We start from the raw sequence: 13,655 nt of genomic DNA on the forward strand, positions 1-13,655 counted from the left end.
GCAGTTAAGAAAGCAGGAAATGCATTAAACAAATAACACTTTTTGCTCTCACCACTAATAAATACTGGCTTCCAAATGCCCGATAGGATACCATAAAGCTGTCTTTGTTCAGATCTGAGCAGAAACTGCTACTCCTTAAGTATTTCACACTGTTGGTGCAGGAGAACAATGCAAAAAGACTCACCCATGCCAAATAAATACAAAACAGCATGCTCAGACACTGGATTCATCACAGGAATGGTTAGGAAAAAACCAGGCAGGAAATCCATTCCAAGAAAAGCCAACAAGGATTTTCAACACTGCTTCTTCACTGAGCACTGCAGCATTAAAACAGGCTTGCATAAGGGAATGGGAAATGGGAATTTAAAAGCTCCTGGGGTTACTATGTAATGCTTAGATTTGTTTGAATGATTGACATAACAGATTGAAATTGGGAAGACGTTCCTTTCATGACAGTATTACCTCATTTCATATTCAACAGACAGCAGTGAGAATACTTGCTAAAACAATACAAAAAGGTAAGGTGACTTTCTTGTCCAGAACTGAAAAAACAAAAGTGAAAATGAAATCAGAGAAACAAGATAAAACTTAATGGAAACACGATTGTGGCTTTGTCTAATTTGCAACTTTCATCAAATCCTGAAATATTTGTAAAAATGGTGAAAGACAGATCTAGACACAGTAAAATCAATTACAGAAATGCATCAGTCTGTGCCATTTAAGCACAATGCTGCAAGGGGTTTATTTATACACCATGACAGTACACACATGATAATTTTGCTAAATCAAATTGTTACATTCAAGCATATTTGAGTCAAACATGTAGCCTCACATCTTTAATGCTCACCAAGCTGGCTTTGAGTATTCCCATTAGAGATAATTATTTATAAAATTTTGTGTCTGTTGAGCATGCAATGTATAAAAATAGATACACTAACTGGAAACAATTCTAATTTATATTCTGTTCAATTCTTTCGGTTTACATTTGCTATGTTCCAAATGGTCAACATATTTCTTTTCATTAATTAATTCAATCACTCTTGCTTTTGTTTTCTGGTTTAGCTAAACAAAGTCTAAAAAGTTTCCATTGTTGCTGTGTTTCCAAAACATCCTGTGGTATGTCCGATTTGCTACATATTTGGCTATTTCTCGGGCCCTTTCTGTCAGTGTTCAGTCTGCTATCGTGCACTGTTCTTTCTGGCATCAAATGTCTGAATTTCCTTCCTAGATGCTCTGGTATTGGTTCACAGCATACTTAATTTGATCATGATACAAACAAAAATATTAAATGTGTATATTACACATACCATATTAAGCTTGCAGAAAAGGCTGGGGTAAATATGTTTCAGAAATGTTTACTTTCTTTAACTACCTAATTTATTTTAAAAATGCATTTCTTTAGCTTTGTTTGTGCCTATTTGGTGTACATGTTCCATAGATACTTTTGTAAATGCTCTTCACTGAGTAGTAACAACCACTAATTTTGATCAGATACTCTTTTAGTAGCAGGAAATACAGTTCATAATTCATATACCATTGTTAATCAACACTTAATTTGCCATTGTTGCTAGCTTATGATCCTGGAGGGTATCTCCCGCTTATTTGTACCACAATGCAGTGCCTCGTGACCTAGACTGGACTGAAGTTGTGAGAGAAAGCAGATGAACCAATGTCTGCACAAACAGATCTTGCTTTATGGCAAAAATTATCCGGTCAGAAAGCAAAGCAGTGGAAAATAATTGTTACATACCATTTGTGAACCATCTGCAGGTCAAGTTATTCCCTGAAGAAATTAATGTATCCTTCAAGACAATTATGAGAGATAAATAGGATCTGTTAGTACATTCACATCAGGGAGGAATCACAGTGAACAAAGAGACAGAATCAGGTGGGAATCCTGCAGGCTGCTTTTTAGCTCTTCAAATAGGGTTTAAATTAGATATAAGTAGGTAATGTATTTTATATCTAGGATCAGAATTCACATAAACCAAGTGAAAAATTAAATTAATCAGTCTGTTTAAATGTTTTCCTGTGCTTCTGTGCAGGGAATAGACACTTGATGAAAAATATTCTTTTTACAAAGAAAAGTGACATTTAGTTAAAAAATGAGAATGCTTTGTAGTATTCTTCTGGAAGGGTTTACTGAAGAATCCTTGTTTTTTATAGGAAGTATTTATTTCCTGTCTGCTTTTTAGGGCAACTTAGCAACAAATGCAGAGGTAAAAAACCTTGGCATTTTAAGCCAACAAACAAATACACAATTTTTCAGAAATTGAGTGTAAACACTTCTAAGGTCACTTTCAACAGAAGATACATTGGTTAGACACACAAAAAAAGGAAAAAACCTTAAAAATATTAATATGTCTGTAGCTGGCTTTCATAACAAACATAAGGGTTTTTTTGAAAAAAAAAGTCTGTCTAGAATAATTTCCTTAGGTTTTTGGGAATGCAGAGCACAGGAATTCATGTTGCTCAGCACATCGCTGTTTTTGAAAGCCATACAAACTGCATATATTGACTGTGTATATTGACATTGTAACTTTCTAAGTTTAAAACTTTGCAGTGGGAACTGACCTTTTCAGCATTTACAAAAAGTCAGATTTCTTATCTGTATGAAATCTTATTTTAATTATTCCAAAATATATGTTACAAACTTTTACTTCAACTGGAAAACGGTACTTCTCTCTAACACCCTGTTATCCCTCAACTGAAGAAAAAAAAAAAAAAGAACAGGTAAGAAGTCCATGGTAATTGGATATAAAAACTACATTTATAATAGAAATGATAGTTGCCCTGAGGAGATGTTTAAAGAGTGAAGGTCAGTTTTTGAAAAGCACTTTGAAGAGCATTTTGTTGTTAAGAGGATTTTCAGAATGCATCTGTAGTGATAAGGCATGTAGTGTATATGCTCTTCTGCCAACAAAGGGGGATATTTATGATTTATCACATATAAAAATATTCACCAGTCTGAACACAAAACTGGTTTTGTTTCTCTTTAATAATGTCCTCTAGGTAACCTGGGGATGATAAAATATATTGCAATGCTCGATGGCAAGCCTGTGATTCCACCGTTTAAGGGAAGAACTCCAGTTCAATAAAAAATGCTCAGAACAACCTGGAACAGCACACCCCACCACACTGCAAAGCACAATGACACTCCCAAAAGAGAAAGTAAATCCTGCACCCATTTCCTGCAGAAAGCAGTTCCCTCACTGACCACACCACTGCATAAGCAAGGCTGCTCTCAGCCAGGACTGGACATACAGGTACAAATCAGGCTGACTTCCACAAAGGGAATTATCCAGCCTTTGGTGGCAGCATGCCCCAATAACACAGAAGAGCTATGCAGGAGCAATGGTTGTTCCTCAAGAACTTTGTGAGCTGTTCACTGCTACCCTTAGACAGCAAGGGAAAACTCAGCTCAAAGTGCCTGAAGGCAAAACACAAGCAGTGGGTGGGAGGAGTAATAAACCTTTTTCCTTCTTTCTTGTTTATCCTGTCAAAAACCTGCAGATAACACTCAGAGCATACACACATGCTTCTCCCCTGGGCTATACAGGAGTAGAACCATATCAGGGCAGCACTGCACCACAGACTGGTGATGCTGCAAAGCATAGAATGAATTTGGGGAATCCCAGACTAACAGGCATATGTGGCCTCTGGGACACCAGGAAATATTACAGCAGTTTTACCTGGTGTAAAGTGGGTCTATCTTCCCTTTCCTGAGATGGAGAATCAAAATGTGAAGCTGGTCTCAAACCTTACCTAGCTAAAAAGCACTGAATTAAGCTGACATTAACATCTGATAACAAACTGCATAAAAACATGGATGTTCCCAGATTTACTCTTGCAAAATCTTAGGTGCAGTTCACCAAAGACAAGTAAATTAGCAACATATGAAGCTGTAATATTTCAGTAAACTAGAAGTGAATAATTGTGATACCTTTTATACTATATATACACTTTATATATATTTCTGTTGTTGCTAAATCATAACAAACAGGATTTTTATTACATTTTCCCCACAGACAACCTGAAATAGTATTTTAATTCTCCACTGAGATTCTACCTCCAGTTACATAATTTTCAAGTCAATTATCCTGCTGTAAAATATTTTCATAAAATCACTATTAAAAAGGTTTTCTATAGAAATCTATGCTTAAAACACATCCTAAATGGAATTATAAAAATCAGTCAAAATTTTTGTCTGACAGTCAACATTTTTTAGGTTCTATTGAATTCTTCAGTTATTAATTAACATTCCTATCTTTAACACATGGTTCATGAATGAGAGATGTGCTGCCTATGAAGAGCTGGTAGAGGTGGCTAACTAGTGAAATATATCACTCAGATAAATTTGATTTCTTGTTTCGCAATATTTTATAAAATTCCTGCATAGAAGAAAGACAGACAGGAAATATAGGGGAAAATGAAAAGTGAATACAAAGTAAAATCTTGCTATGAAAATATTCTGTTAAAGTACTGTGACAAGTATTGCTTTTTTTAAGAATTAAGGCTAAATCTTATTTTTCTTGTTCATAGACTCAGTTAAATGGTGTTCATGAGAATTATACCATTGGATTCAGTCAAAGGCTGTGACACTTCAGTTGTTCTTGGGAACAAAAAGTGCCATTTAACTCTGTTACTGTATCCAGTGCCCTCATTGTTAAGGACTAGTGAGAGAAGAGAAAATCCTGAGAGTTTTGATGCATTCAAACATATTATCTGAAATTTTAAAAAAATTAACAAAAAGCCATTTAAGCCTTCTCTCAGTATATCGGGAAGATTTCAATGACGAACCAGCATTCACAATAATTTCTATACTGTTCAACTTCAATATGTCTGGATAAAGGAAGCGTGCATGATCTCTTCACCTTCAGAAATGTAAATTTGGAACTGTCCTTGTACAAAAGGTATTTGATCATCCACAATGTTTGTCTTCAGCATGCTTTTGTATCCAAGCCTGCTCCCATGGTAATCAACAGAAATTAGCCAGTGGCTCAAATGACAATGCAGATCTTCACTACATTCTTGGACAGACATCTTTTACTTAAATCAAGAATTTGTCCAGACCTTAATCCTAATGATATGCATTTTTACTATGAGACTCTCTACCATTATTTATATTCTCAAATTAAAACTAAAATCTCTGTGAAATGAAAGCATTTCTGTATTAGCTAATTATAGTCTCTCAATAAACACCAGAGAACTTAAAATTTATATAACTTGTTTTATATGCTGTTCATTGAGTATTTTGTGAATTGTGTTCTTTGAATTGATGCTCATGCCTCAGAGTATAAAAAGCTTAGCAAATGGCACATTTATTCAAGCAATGTACAGCTCTTTTTGCAGTTTTTAACATCTGTGTGTCCTCTTGATGACTTTAGCCTTTCTAATACTAACAAGTGAATTTAGGATTTATAGTTGAGAAACAGCATGGTTGCTTCTGCTGTCAGTCTTTATTCATTACTCTAATAATAGGAGGTGTAATAAACAGCATGGCTTTACAACTGTACATTTTAATTATTGTTTCTGAAAGTCTCTATAATCGAGAGAGGTGATCACTGCTCCTTTCTGCTTTGGCATTTTCTCCTTCAGTGCCAGACACTACCCAGTTATTCAGTAAGCAGACAGCTTTGCTCTTTTCATCAGTGAGTCATGAAAGAGTTGACAGTGTGTTAAGGCCATCTCAGCTTCAGTCTAACAATCTGATTTGTTGGCTCAGTAGATTTAGTGCATCTTGATTTTCCTGATAAATTCCATGTGAAACCCAATACCAGCTACCCTGACAACATCTTTATCTACATCAGTAAGCTCATACTGGTCAAGATGCAAAAAGAAAGAGACTTATATAAATCTGAGAATTCTCTAATGAAAGCATTAGAGTTTCACAGGTTTCACATGCAGAATTTGTTAATCCACAGATAAACTGCAGCTAAATTCAGAAGTGATATTTTGCTTTTGGACAGTCTTTGTTAATCTTAGAGATATTAAATAATTGTATCTTGTTAGCATGTGTTTGCTACAAGAAGAAATAAAAAGTCCTTATAATGACTGTGAATGTAATTGCAAAATACTAAAAAGAGATAATTTAATAATCAACTACTACACAAAAAAAAACCCCAAAACAAGCATAGACTTGAATTATAGAACAGGTATAAAATAAGTGTTGTGTAGAAAACAGCTTGATTTCCTGGGGCAAACAGTATATCAGATGGTTGCCCCCCAGAAAATTGTCACTTTTGCAGCAAGTTCCTAAATTGTAAGGCAGTTTAAAATGTGACTCTCCTGTTTACTTACTGAAAGTTCCAGTTTTCCTGTATTCCAGGTAATAACATAATTACATTTCTTCCTCTGGTTTATAAAGACCAGAAATACACTTTATGGTAACTGCAAATCCATGTAATCCTGTCTATGCATTTTGTATTTGTGAATTATCAAATTCTGGCCAACAGTGCACCTCATGATGTAGCCTGTCATATACTGTGCTTTCCTACCCAAGAACACACACAGTACTGTCGGGTCCGGCTGTCTGTCTCTGCCCCGACACGGGTAGGGTGGTTCTTGGGTGGCACGCGATGCAAAGGACGAGTCTGGACTCTTCAGCTTTTCGGTCTTCAGGTTTATTATTTCTTATCTACAAAATTTTTCTGTCTGCCCAACAGAGGTCTGATCTGCAAGCAGTCACAGGCACTCTCTGACCACCCACGGGGCGGTCATGTCTTTTTATACTGAAATCTACGTATACAATATTTACCTTTATTTCCCAATGCTTTTCGCCCATGTTGGCAAGTGCACCTTCACCATAAACCAATCTCTAAGTGCCAACATCATCACAGGAGATGGAGGACAAGAAGAAGAAAGAAGAAGGACAAGACACGCCCTGATCCCTCCATCTTGTCTCCATAACCCCCCTGTACCAAAAACCTTAAAGTCTATATCTCACCCTCTAAATGTGTCTCTTTTACACCTTTTACTCTAAAGTGATTCTCTTGTCCTCAGACTCTTGTTACTTCTGTGGATGGATCAAAATCAAGCCACCAAACACTCTTGGCAACATTCCAGGATTTTCGAGACCCCCCAAGGGTTCTCCTGGCATCTCTGGACATCGGGAACGATGTGCTGAGATCCCACACAGTACAATTTCAATTTCTTCTACATTTAATCGTTAACTAGAAACTATTTTCTGGAGTACTTCAAATGCACATTTCTGAGAAAATTATGGTATATAGCAGGATTCCACTTGGATAAAACAACTTAAATTTACTCTAAAATCCATAAATAAACCCAGGAATAGCTACCACTCCTAGCAATTAGTTGAAATACTTCACCATTTGGACAAGTGTATTCTTGGTCCAAGGTCCGCCTGCGGAACATAAACCACAGGACATTGTAGACCTGTTGATGACAGTCAGAAGTGACTGAAGTAACAGACTGAACTGACTGAAAACAGCTGTTCAAAGGATTTCAATAATGGTATCAGAAGAAATCTTTGAATGTTTGGCATACCTATTCTAAGGGTTCTGCGGCCTTTTAGCATAAAGCAGAGACTAGAATGTCATTCTCTCGTGATTTCATTAACAGCATCACTGTGAATGTGAGACAAGTGTCTAACATTGCAAACAGCCTTGAAGAGAATGTAGGTTTATACTGGGAAGATTGGTGAACAACAGCATGTTTTTGCAGTTTGAGGTCAATCTTCATTATGTTGGTGGGTTTCCTTAGATGTCTGAGTTTCATGATAATGTGCTCTGGAATTCCTGTGAAGAAAATGCTTTTGAGCTCTCGAATTGAGAAAGACTTGTGAAGAGAAGATATTGTGCACAGTAATTTTTAATAGCCTATGCCTCTCAGGATGTCTGGTGCTTACTAATCTTTCTGATCATCAGGAATTAATTTAAGGCAGAAAGCAACAAGAAGCCTAACTGTGGTGTAGCTTCTCTGAGGCATCCTAAATCTCGTAAGGATTTTAGTCTATCTCAAAGTGCACTGAAATACAACATTGACAGAGATAACAAGCAGGGATAAGCAAATTCAAAGAAACCATCTTATTCAGCAGTTGCCTGGAGAAACAGGATATAGACCCACCAATCTGAGTTGGTTATTTCAGATAGGGAGAGAACCGCAGCTGGATTCCCAGAGAATTAGGCCATGGTCCCATCTGGCAGGATTTTGGGATTTAAATTTTGAATGGATTTCAGAAACTTAGGGAGCTAAAGTACAGTTCTAAAGGTTAGGTGGCTGGTTTAAGTGTCTGGACGACTGTACCTCAGTTCTGATTTGCTTACAAATACTGAAAATTCGTCATGGCCCGCAGCCTAGCACGAATTCTCCTCTTTTCAGTGCACTAGGCTACACATCAGGAAGGAGGAGAAGGGATTTCAGTGAGAATGCTAAAATGCATGGGATAAAGAGATTTAAAGATGCTTACAATGATGGGTATTCAGTTACTTCCCTGGGAAAGGAAAGCCTGAAGCACCACACTAAGTTGGCTAGTTCACACATAAGCAGGGTGAACACACATTGCTTGGTGCCGGTCCTGTTTTACCACTTGCCCTTAGTACCAGTGATATTTGGCAATATAAAGACACACTTGGGATAGCTTTTAGGAAAGAAGTAAACATTGGCTTCAATAAGCACCCCAGTCATTTAAAAGACATATTGCTGCCACAAAGCCAAATATATTTAGCATGCTTCCCCTGTGCAGATTTCATGCCATCAGAGGACATAGAGTCTCAAGATTTTAAGTCCATCAAGACATAGCAAAAGTATGTTAACTCTGAACAGATATTAAGCACTTTAACAGTAATGAATAATGTCAATGAAGAAGATAACTTACCATAAAATATACCTAATATTTACTCAGAAAAAAAACCTTGAAACTAAAATCCCAGGAACTAAAAGAGCACAAAATTTTTTGTGGTGTGATGTTACAAGTGAGAAATCAGACCTAGAGCCACAGAATGGGGTGAGTTGGAAGGGACCATGAAGACCATCTAGTTCCAACCCCCCTGACACAGGCAGGGACACCCTCTACTAGACCAGGTGTTAGAGTCCTATCCAACTTGAGCTTGAACACTCCCTGGGATGAGGAGTCCATAACTTCTCTGGCAACCTGTTCCAGTGCCTCATCATTTTTTCCTAACATCTAATCTAAACCTACCCTCCCTTCAGTTTGAGACCATTCCCCCGTGTCCTTCTCCTCAGGGCTCATCTAAATCCATTCTCTGCCCAGCCTGTGTTTGTGCTTGGGATTGCCCCAAACCAGGTACAGGATCTTCCATTCAGCCTAGTTGACCTTCATGAGGTTCTTGCAGGCCCATCTCTCACGCCTGTTCATGTCCCTCTGGATGGCATCCCTTCCCTCCAGCACACTGACCACACCACACAGCTTGGTGTCACCTGCAAACTTGCTGAGATGCACTCAGTCCCACTGTCCATGTCTCCAACAAGGATGTTAAACAGCACCAGCCCCAGTACCAGCCCCTGAGGAACCCCACTCCACCTGCCCAATTACAGCTTGTCACAAAAACAGGCTTGGAGATTTCAGGGCTGCACTGATCTCCAGAATATTAATGTTGCACACACACCCTGCATATACTCTTATTCCTCCATCTAAGAACAGGTTTCAGCCCTAAGAAAGATGAATAAAACACTCCGAACCTGTTAGGGAATGCATTGCTGTGCCACAAACAGAATCAGGCAAACACCTGAAGGAAAGCAGGTATATCCTCTGTTCCTTAGGGAGCACAGCAAGATAATGGTCTGTCACACTGAAAGAAAATGGAGATTCTTTCCTATCTATGATGAAAAGACTTCATCATATTTAGGATACAGTTTTCTTTATGGGAGAACTTCTGGCAATAACCATGAAGAAAAGTGGTTTTATTCATCTTGATTACTGTCAGGGATTTTTCCACTGTGTAAACAATAACTCATAGGTATTCAGGCACCCAGAGCTTTGAAACAGCTTTGAGAGCAGACAGCAACTGACTTTGCTTGAATCCAAACTCATCACATAAACCTCTTGATAGTTATTATTCTAAGAAGCACATTGCCTGGTTTTGCCTGCATAGACTACAAAGTGCATGAAAATTACTGAAAGAGCCTGAGAAGCTGCTGGGGGAGGGAATGCAAATTTATTCAGTCTCTTTTAAAACAGTAGACAAGCACTAGTGCTAATCCTAGAGATGTGCTTGTTTTCTCTAAACTGTTGCAAATGTTCTCTTAAGATAGTAATAAAAATTCAACTTTGAATTTACCTAGCATTACACACATCACATAAAATTAACACTAGTCTGTATACCCTTTGCAACTTCAACTGTGTTCAGATTAAAGCAGACAGGGCTTGCTCAAATGAATATTTTTGGACCATAAAAAGGTACTTTCAAGCCCTTGTTCTCAGTGGAAAACTATGCTTGCTTTGTTTAAACATCATATATGCCCAGTTTTTAGAATTTGGTCTGAAAAAGAAGAACAGACTCAGAAAAAAGGCAATTTCTTCCCCAAGTATACTTTTTCAACAGCATGTAAGATAGGGATGACAACACTGTAACACTTCAGTAACAATTAGTCATCGTGTCTTAGCAGAACATAATATAACAAAATCTATTTTTCTAGGATTCTTGTTCAACTTTTTTCTTTTTAACATCATGTACTTTTGCAGTGCCTTTTTATATCAGATATTATTGGTTTCTTCCTTCCAGATGCTTAGAGGTCAGGAAAAGATTTTCTTTCTTTTTGATTCCTCTCCTGGGAAAAAAATTCAGCAGCTTGTTAGGTTCCTCAGTACTCTCTGTATAACAAAAGGTAGCATATATGGAAGCCCTCATTTTCCTCTTAGCTCTACTGCTCCAGACCAGCAGCTTCTATTAATTTCCTTAGGCACTGAAGATGTTCAGCAGCTCTAGGGATTGAATATACTCAGACCAAACAAATATCAGAATATCATACTGGAACCATGGACTTCAGGACTGGAGTTCTAAAACAGATAGCAGTGATTTTAGACAGACATAAAACCAAAATATTTCTTCCAAGTGAATGAATACATCAAGAAAGATGCGACTTGTTAGAAAATTACCTTACTTCTCTTTTCTTGAGTGGTCACGTCCACAGGCTCTCATAATATTTCACAAAGCACATCAGTGCAAAAGCCATTCTGCATCTCAGTCTCATTACTGTCACTATACAATTAATATAAAAATATTTTTTGTCATTCTTATCTTCCGTGTGTATCCTCCTCTTTTCTTCTTTCTCCCCTTTTTCTTCTTTAATGCTGTATTTTATTATTTATTTGTGGTCCTTTTTTTTCTGTGCACTAGTAGTTAATTATATTTTACACATGCTAGAAAATTCTAGGACTAAAAGCACTAAAAGCACTAGGACTTAGAAAACAAACTTTTTTCTTTTTTTAATTGATGGAAAATGTGCAAGTTTAATTAGGCAACCCATTGAGATAAATGCATCAACAAATAAATTTCCCACTCATGAACACAGCACAGCTAAAAAGAAACTGCCTGGGAAGTTTTAATTCATTTGGGTAACAAAGTATTTATACCCAACAGATTTGGGCCAGATAATAGCTTTCCAATACAACCCCAAGATTACAGACTGAACCCCAGCAGGGCAGCTGATTCTTAAGCACTGGGAAATCTCCCACAGGATTAGAGCACATATTTTACTTTCAGAGTGACAGGCAAGCAAGTGCATGCCAGGAAAATGCCTGAATGAAGAAGGGGTTGATATAAAACTGTCCTCTGCAGGTAGCCACTACTTAGGCTCTTCTAGGCTGCTCTATAAATAAGCTGGTCCTGATGACCAGAAGAAGATGCAGTACAAAGATCCTGCTTAGCCTATGAGCTTCTACCACAGCACATGGCACAGCACCCACCACAGTTGAGATGGCCACAATGCACAGAGTACCCTCATACAATTTCAGAAGGCTTTAAGCACTCACCCATACAGAGCAGCACCATACCCCATCAGAAGGCTTCAGGCACATGCCCATACAGACTGACATCACTCCAGAAGGCCGCAAGTGTCTGCTCTTCTTGTCCTTTAGCCCCACCTTTTATACCCCTGATGTTGATGCACTGCACCTGTGTGCCCTCTGTTCCCTTTGGTGGTTGGTCAGTGCCCCTGGGCACTCCATGGCTCATTGCTGTCAGTGCTGCTCACCTGCTTTCCACAGCTGCAGCCCACTGGGGATGAGGCTGGGCCCCAGCCCCACTCCCAATTACCACAAACTGTGTGCCTACAAGCCTCTTGTTTACAGTGCAAGGGTTTTTTCTGTTTATACTCTGCACCATCTGAATCCAGAAAAGAAAAATTTACCTAGTCTGAGACTGCTGATACCAGCTACAGGTAAAAATTGAGGTTATCTTGAGATTAGAAGTATCAAGAGAAAGGATATACAAGCATAATACCTTAAAAAGAAGAAATAGAAATGCTATTTAAAATAATAATCACACTTATAACGTAACATTTATAAACTAAGTCAGATGTTCAACATTAATAAATGACATAAGGAAACAATCATATTTATAAAGGAGGTATTTATTTCTGAAGATTCAAAGAAGCATTGCACTTTTTTCTTTTGCATCTGAAAAGCAAACATTTTACTTGAGGAATCAATAAAAAATAACAGAATAAAAGGGAGGAAACAGGACTATCAGTTCAGAATTTCCAATCTCTTTGCAATTTGCTTCCACTTAAGAACAAGGCTGGTTCTTCAGAGCAATAACTGCATAGCATCTCGGGGACTTCACAGGATCAAATAACTTCACAAGTCCAGACCAGGCAATGTTTTTCTGAAAATGACGTATGATTGAAGTGCATAAAAATTTGTTTGACTTGTAAGCTAAAATATTGTACTAAGTCCACATTTTGAAATACAAAATTGAAAATAAATAGAATTATCCTAATGCAAAGCAGGAAAACCACTTATATAATAAGAAAATGGGGCAAAGTTTGTGGTGAAAAAAGGACGCCCATAACAGGATCAATTTTAAAGTAATTTAATTATTTCTGGTGCTATCAAGTGATAGCTTCCCACCTGCTTCATCAATAAAGCTTTGCTTTTTGGCTGGACTAGAGCAAAGAAATTAAGGATCATGTCATACTCATTTTATGTTGCACATTCTACTACTGAAGCTAATTAACTGACTTTTCAAATGAATCAGGCTGGCTGGATCTGGTCATCATCCTGCATTTGGCTTTTATAACTTTTGTTTTTCTTCCTAAAGATATTCTGTGAATCATTCAGTACAAGATTAAATCCATGCATAAATTACATTTAGAAAAGGTGAATTAGTGGTATATACAGCAAGTTTGATCTCCCACCTTGGAAATCATATACATTTCTCTGCAATTTTTAACCAGTTGGCATTTGGGAAAATACATCATTATTTAACTATTTCAAATTGCCTCTCTGTAAAAATACCAGTTAGAACAAAGGCATACATTTACTACAATTCAGTTGTTCCAAGTGCACCATGACAGAGAATAAAGTGAGTTTTCACTTATGATAAAATGGAGTTGTTAAAATGAAAGGTTTATAGAGGAAAACCACAGCTATTCATATGAATGAGTTTAAACTTTATTTAAAAATTTTATTTTGAACATGGCCCAGAACAGAAGCTGGAAGATGCTACTAT

At 37.4% G+C, this 13,655-nt stretch overlaps 1 protein-coding gene across 3 annotated transcripts in view; it reads right to left on the minus strand.

Moving 5' to 3' along the window:
• Positions 1-13,655, minus strand: part of METTL25 (methyltransferase like 25) — a 107,218-nt gene that overhangs the window by 47,880 nt on the left and 45,683 nt on the right. For 2 of the 3 annotated variants that reach the window (XM_054631565.2, XM_077178784.1), the window contains exon 12: positions 12,538-12,809. The exons of the other annotated variant lie outside the window; for it this stretch is intronic. In XM_054631565.2, coding sequence (XP_054487540.2) covers positions 12,711-12,809 — 99 coding nt within the window. In that variant the 3' untranslated portion in view covers positions 12,538-12,710. Of the gene's footprint in view, positions 1-12,537; positions 12,810-13,655 lie in introns of those variants that run through there. 3 annotated transcript variants of the gene reach the window in all.

The sequence above is a fragment of the Agelaius phoeniceus genome, chromosome 5 (assembly GCF_051311805.1).
Source record: "Agelaius phoeniceus isolate bAgePho1 chromosome 5, bAgePho1.hap1, whole genome shotgun sequence".
NCBI lineage: Eukaryota > Metazoa > Chordata > Aves > Passeriformes > Icteridae > Agelaius > Agelaius phoeniceus.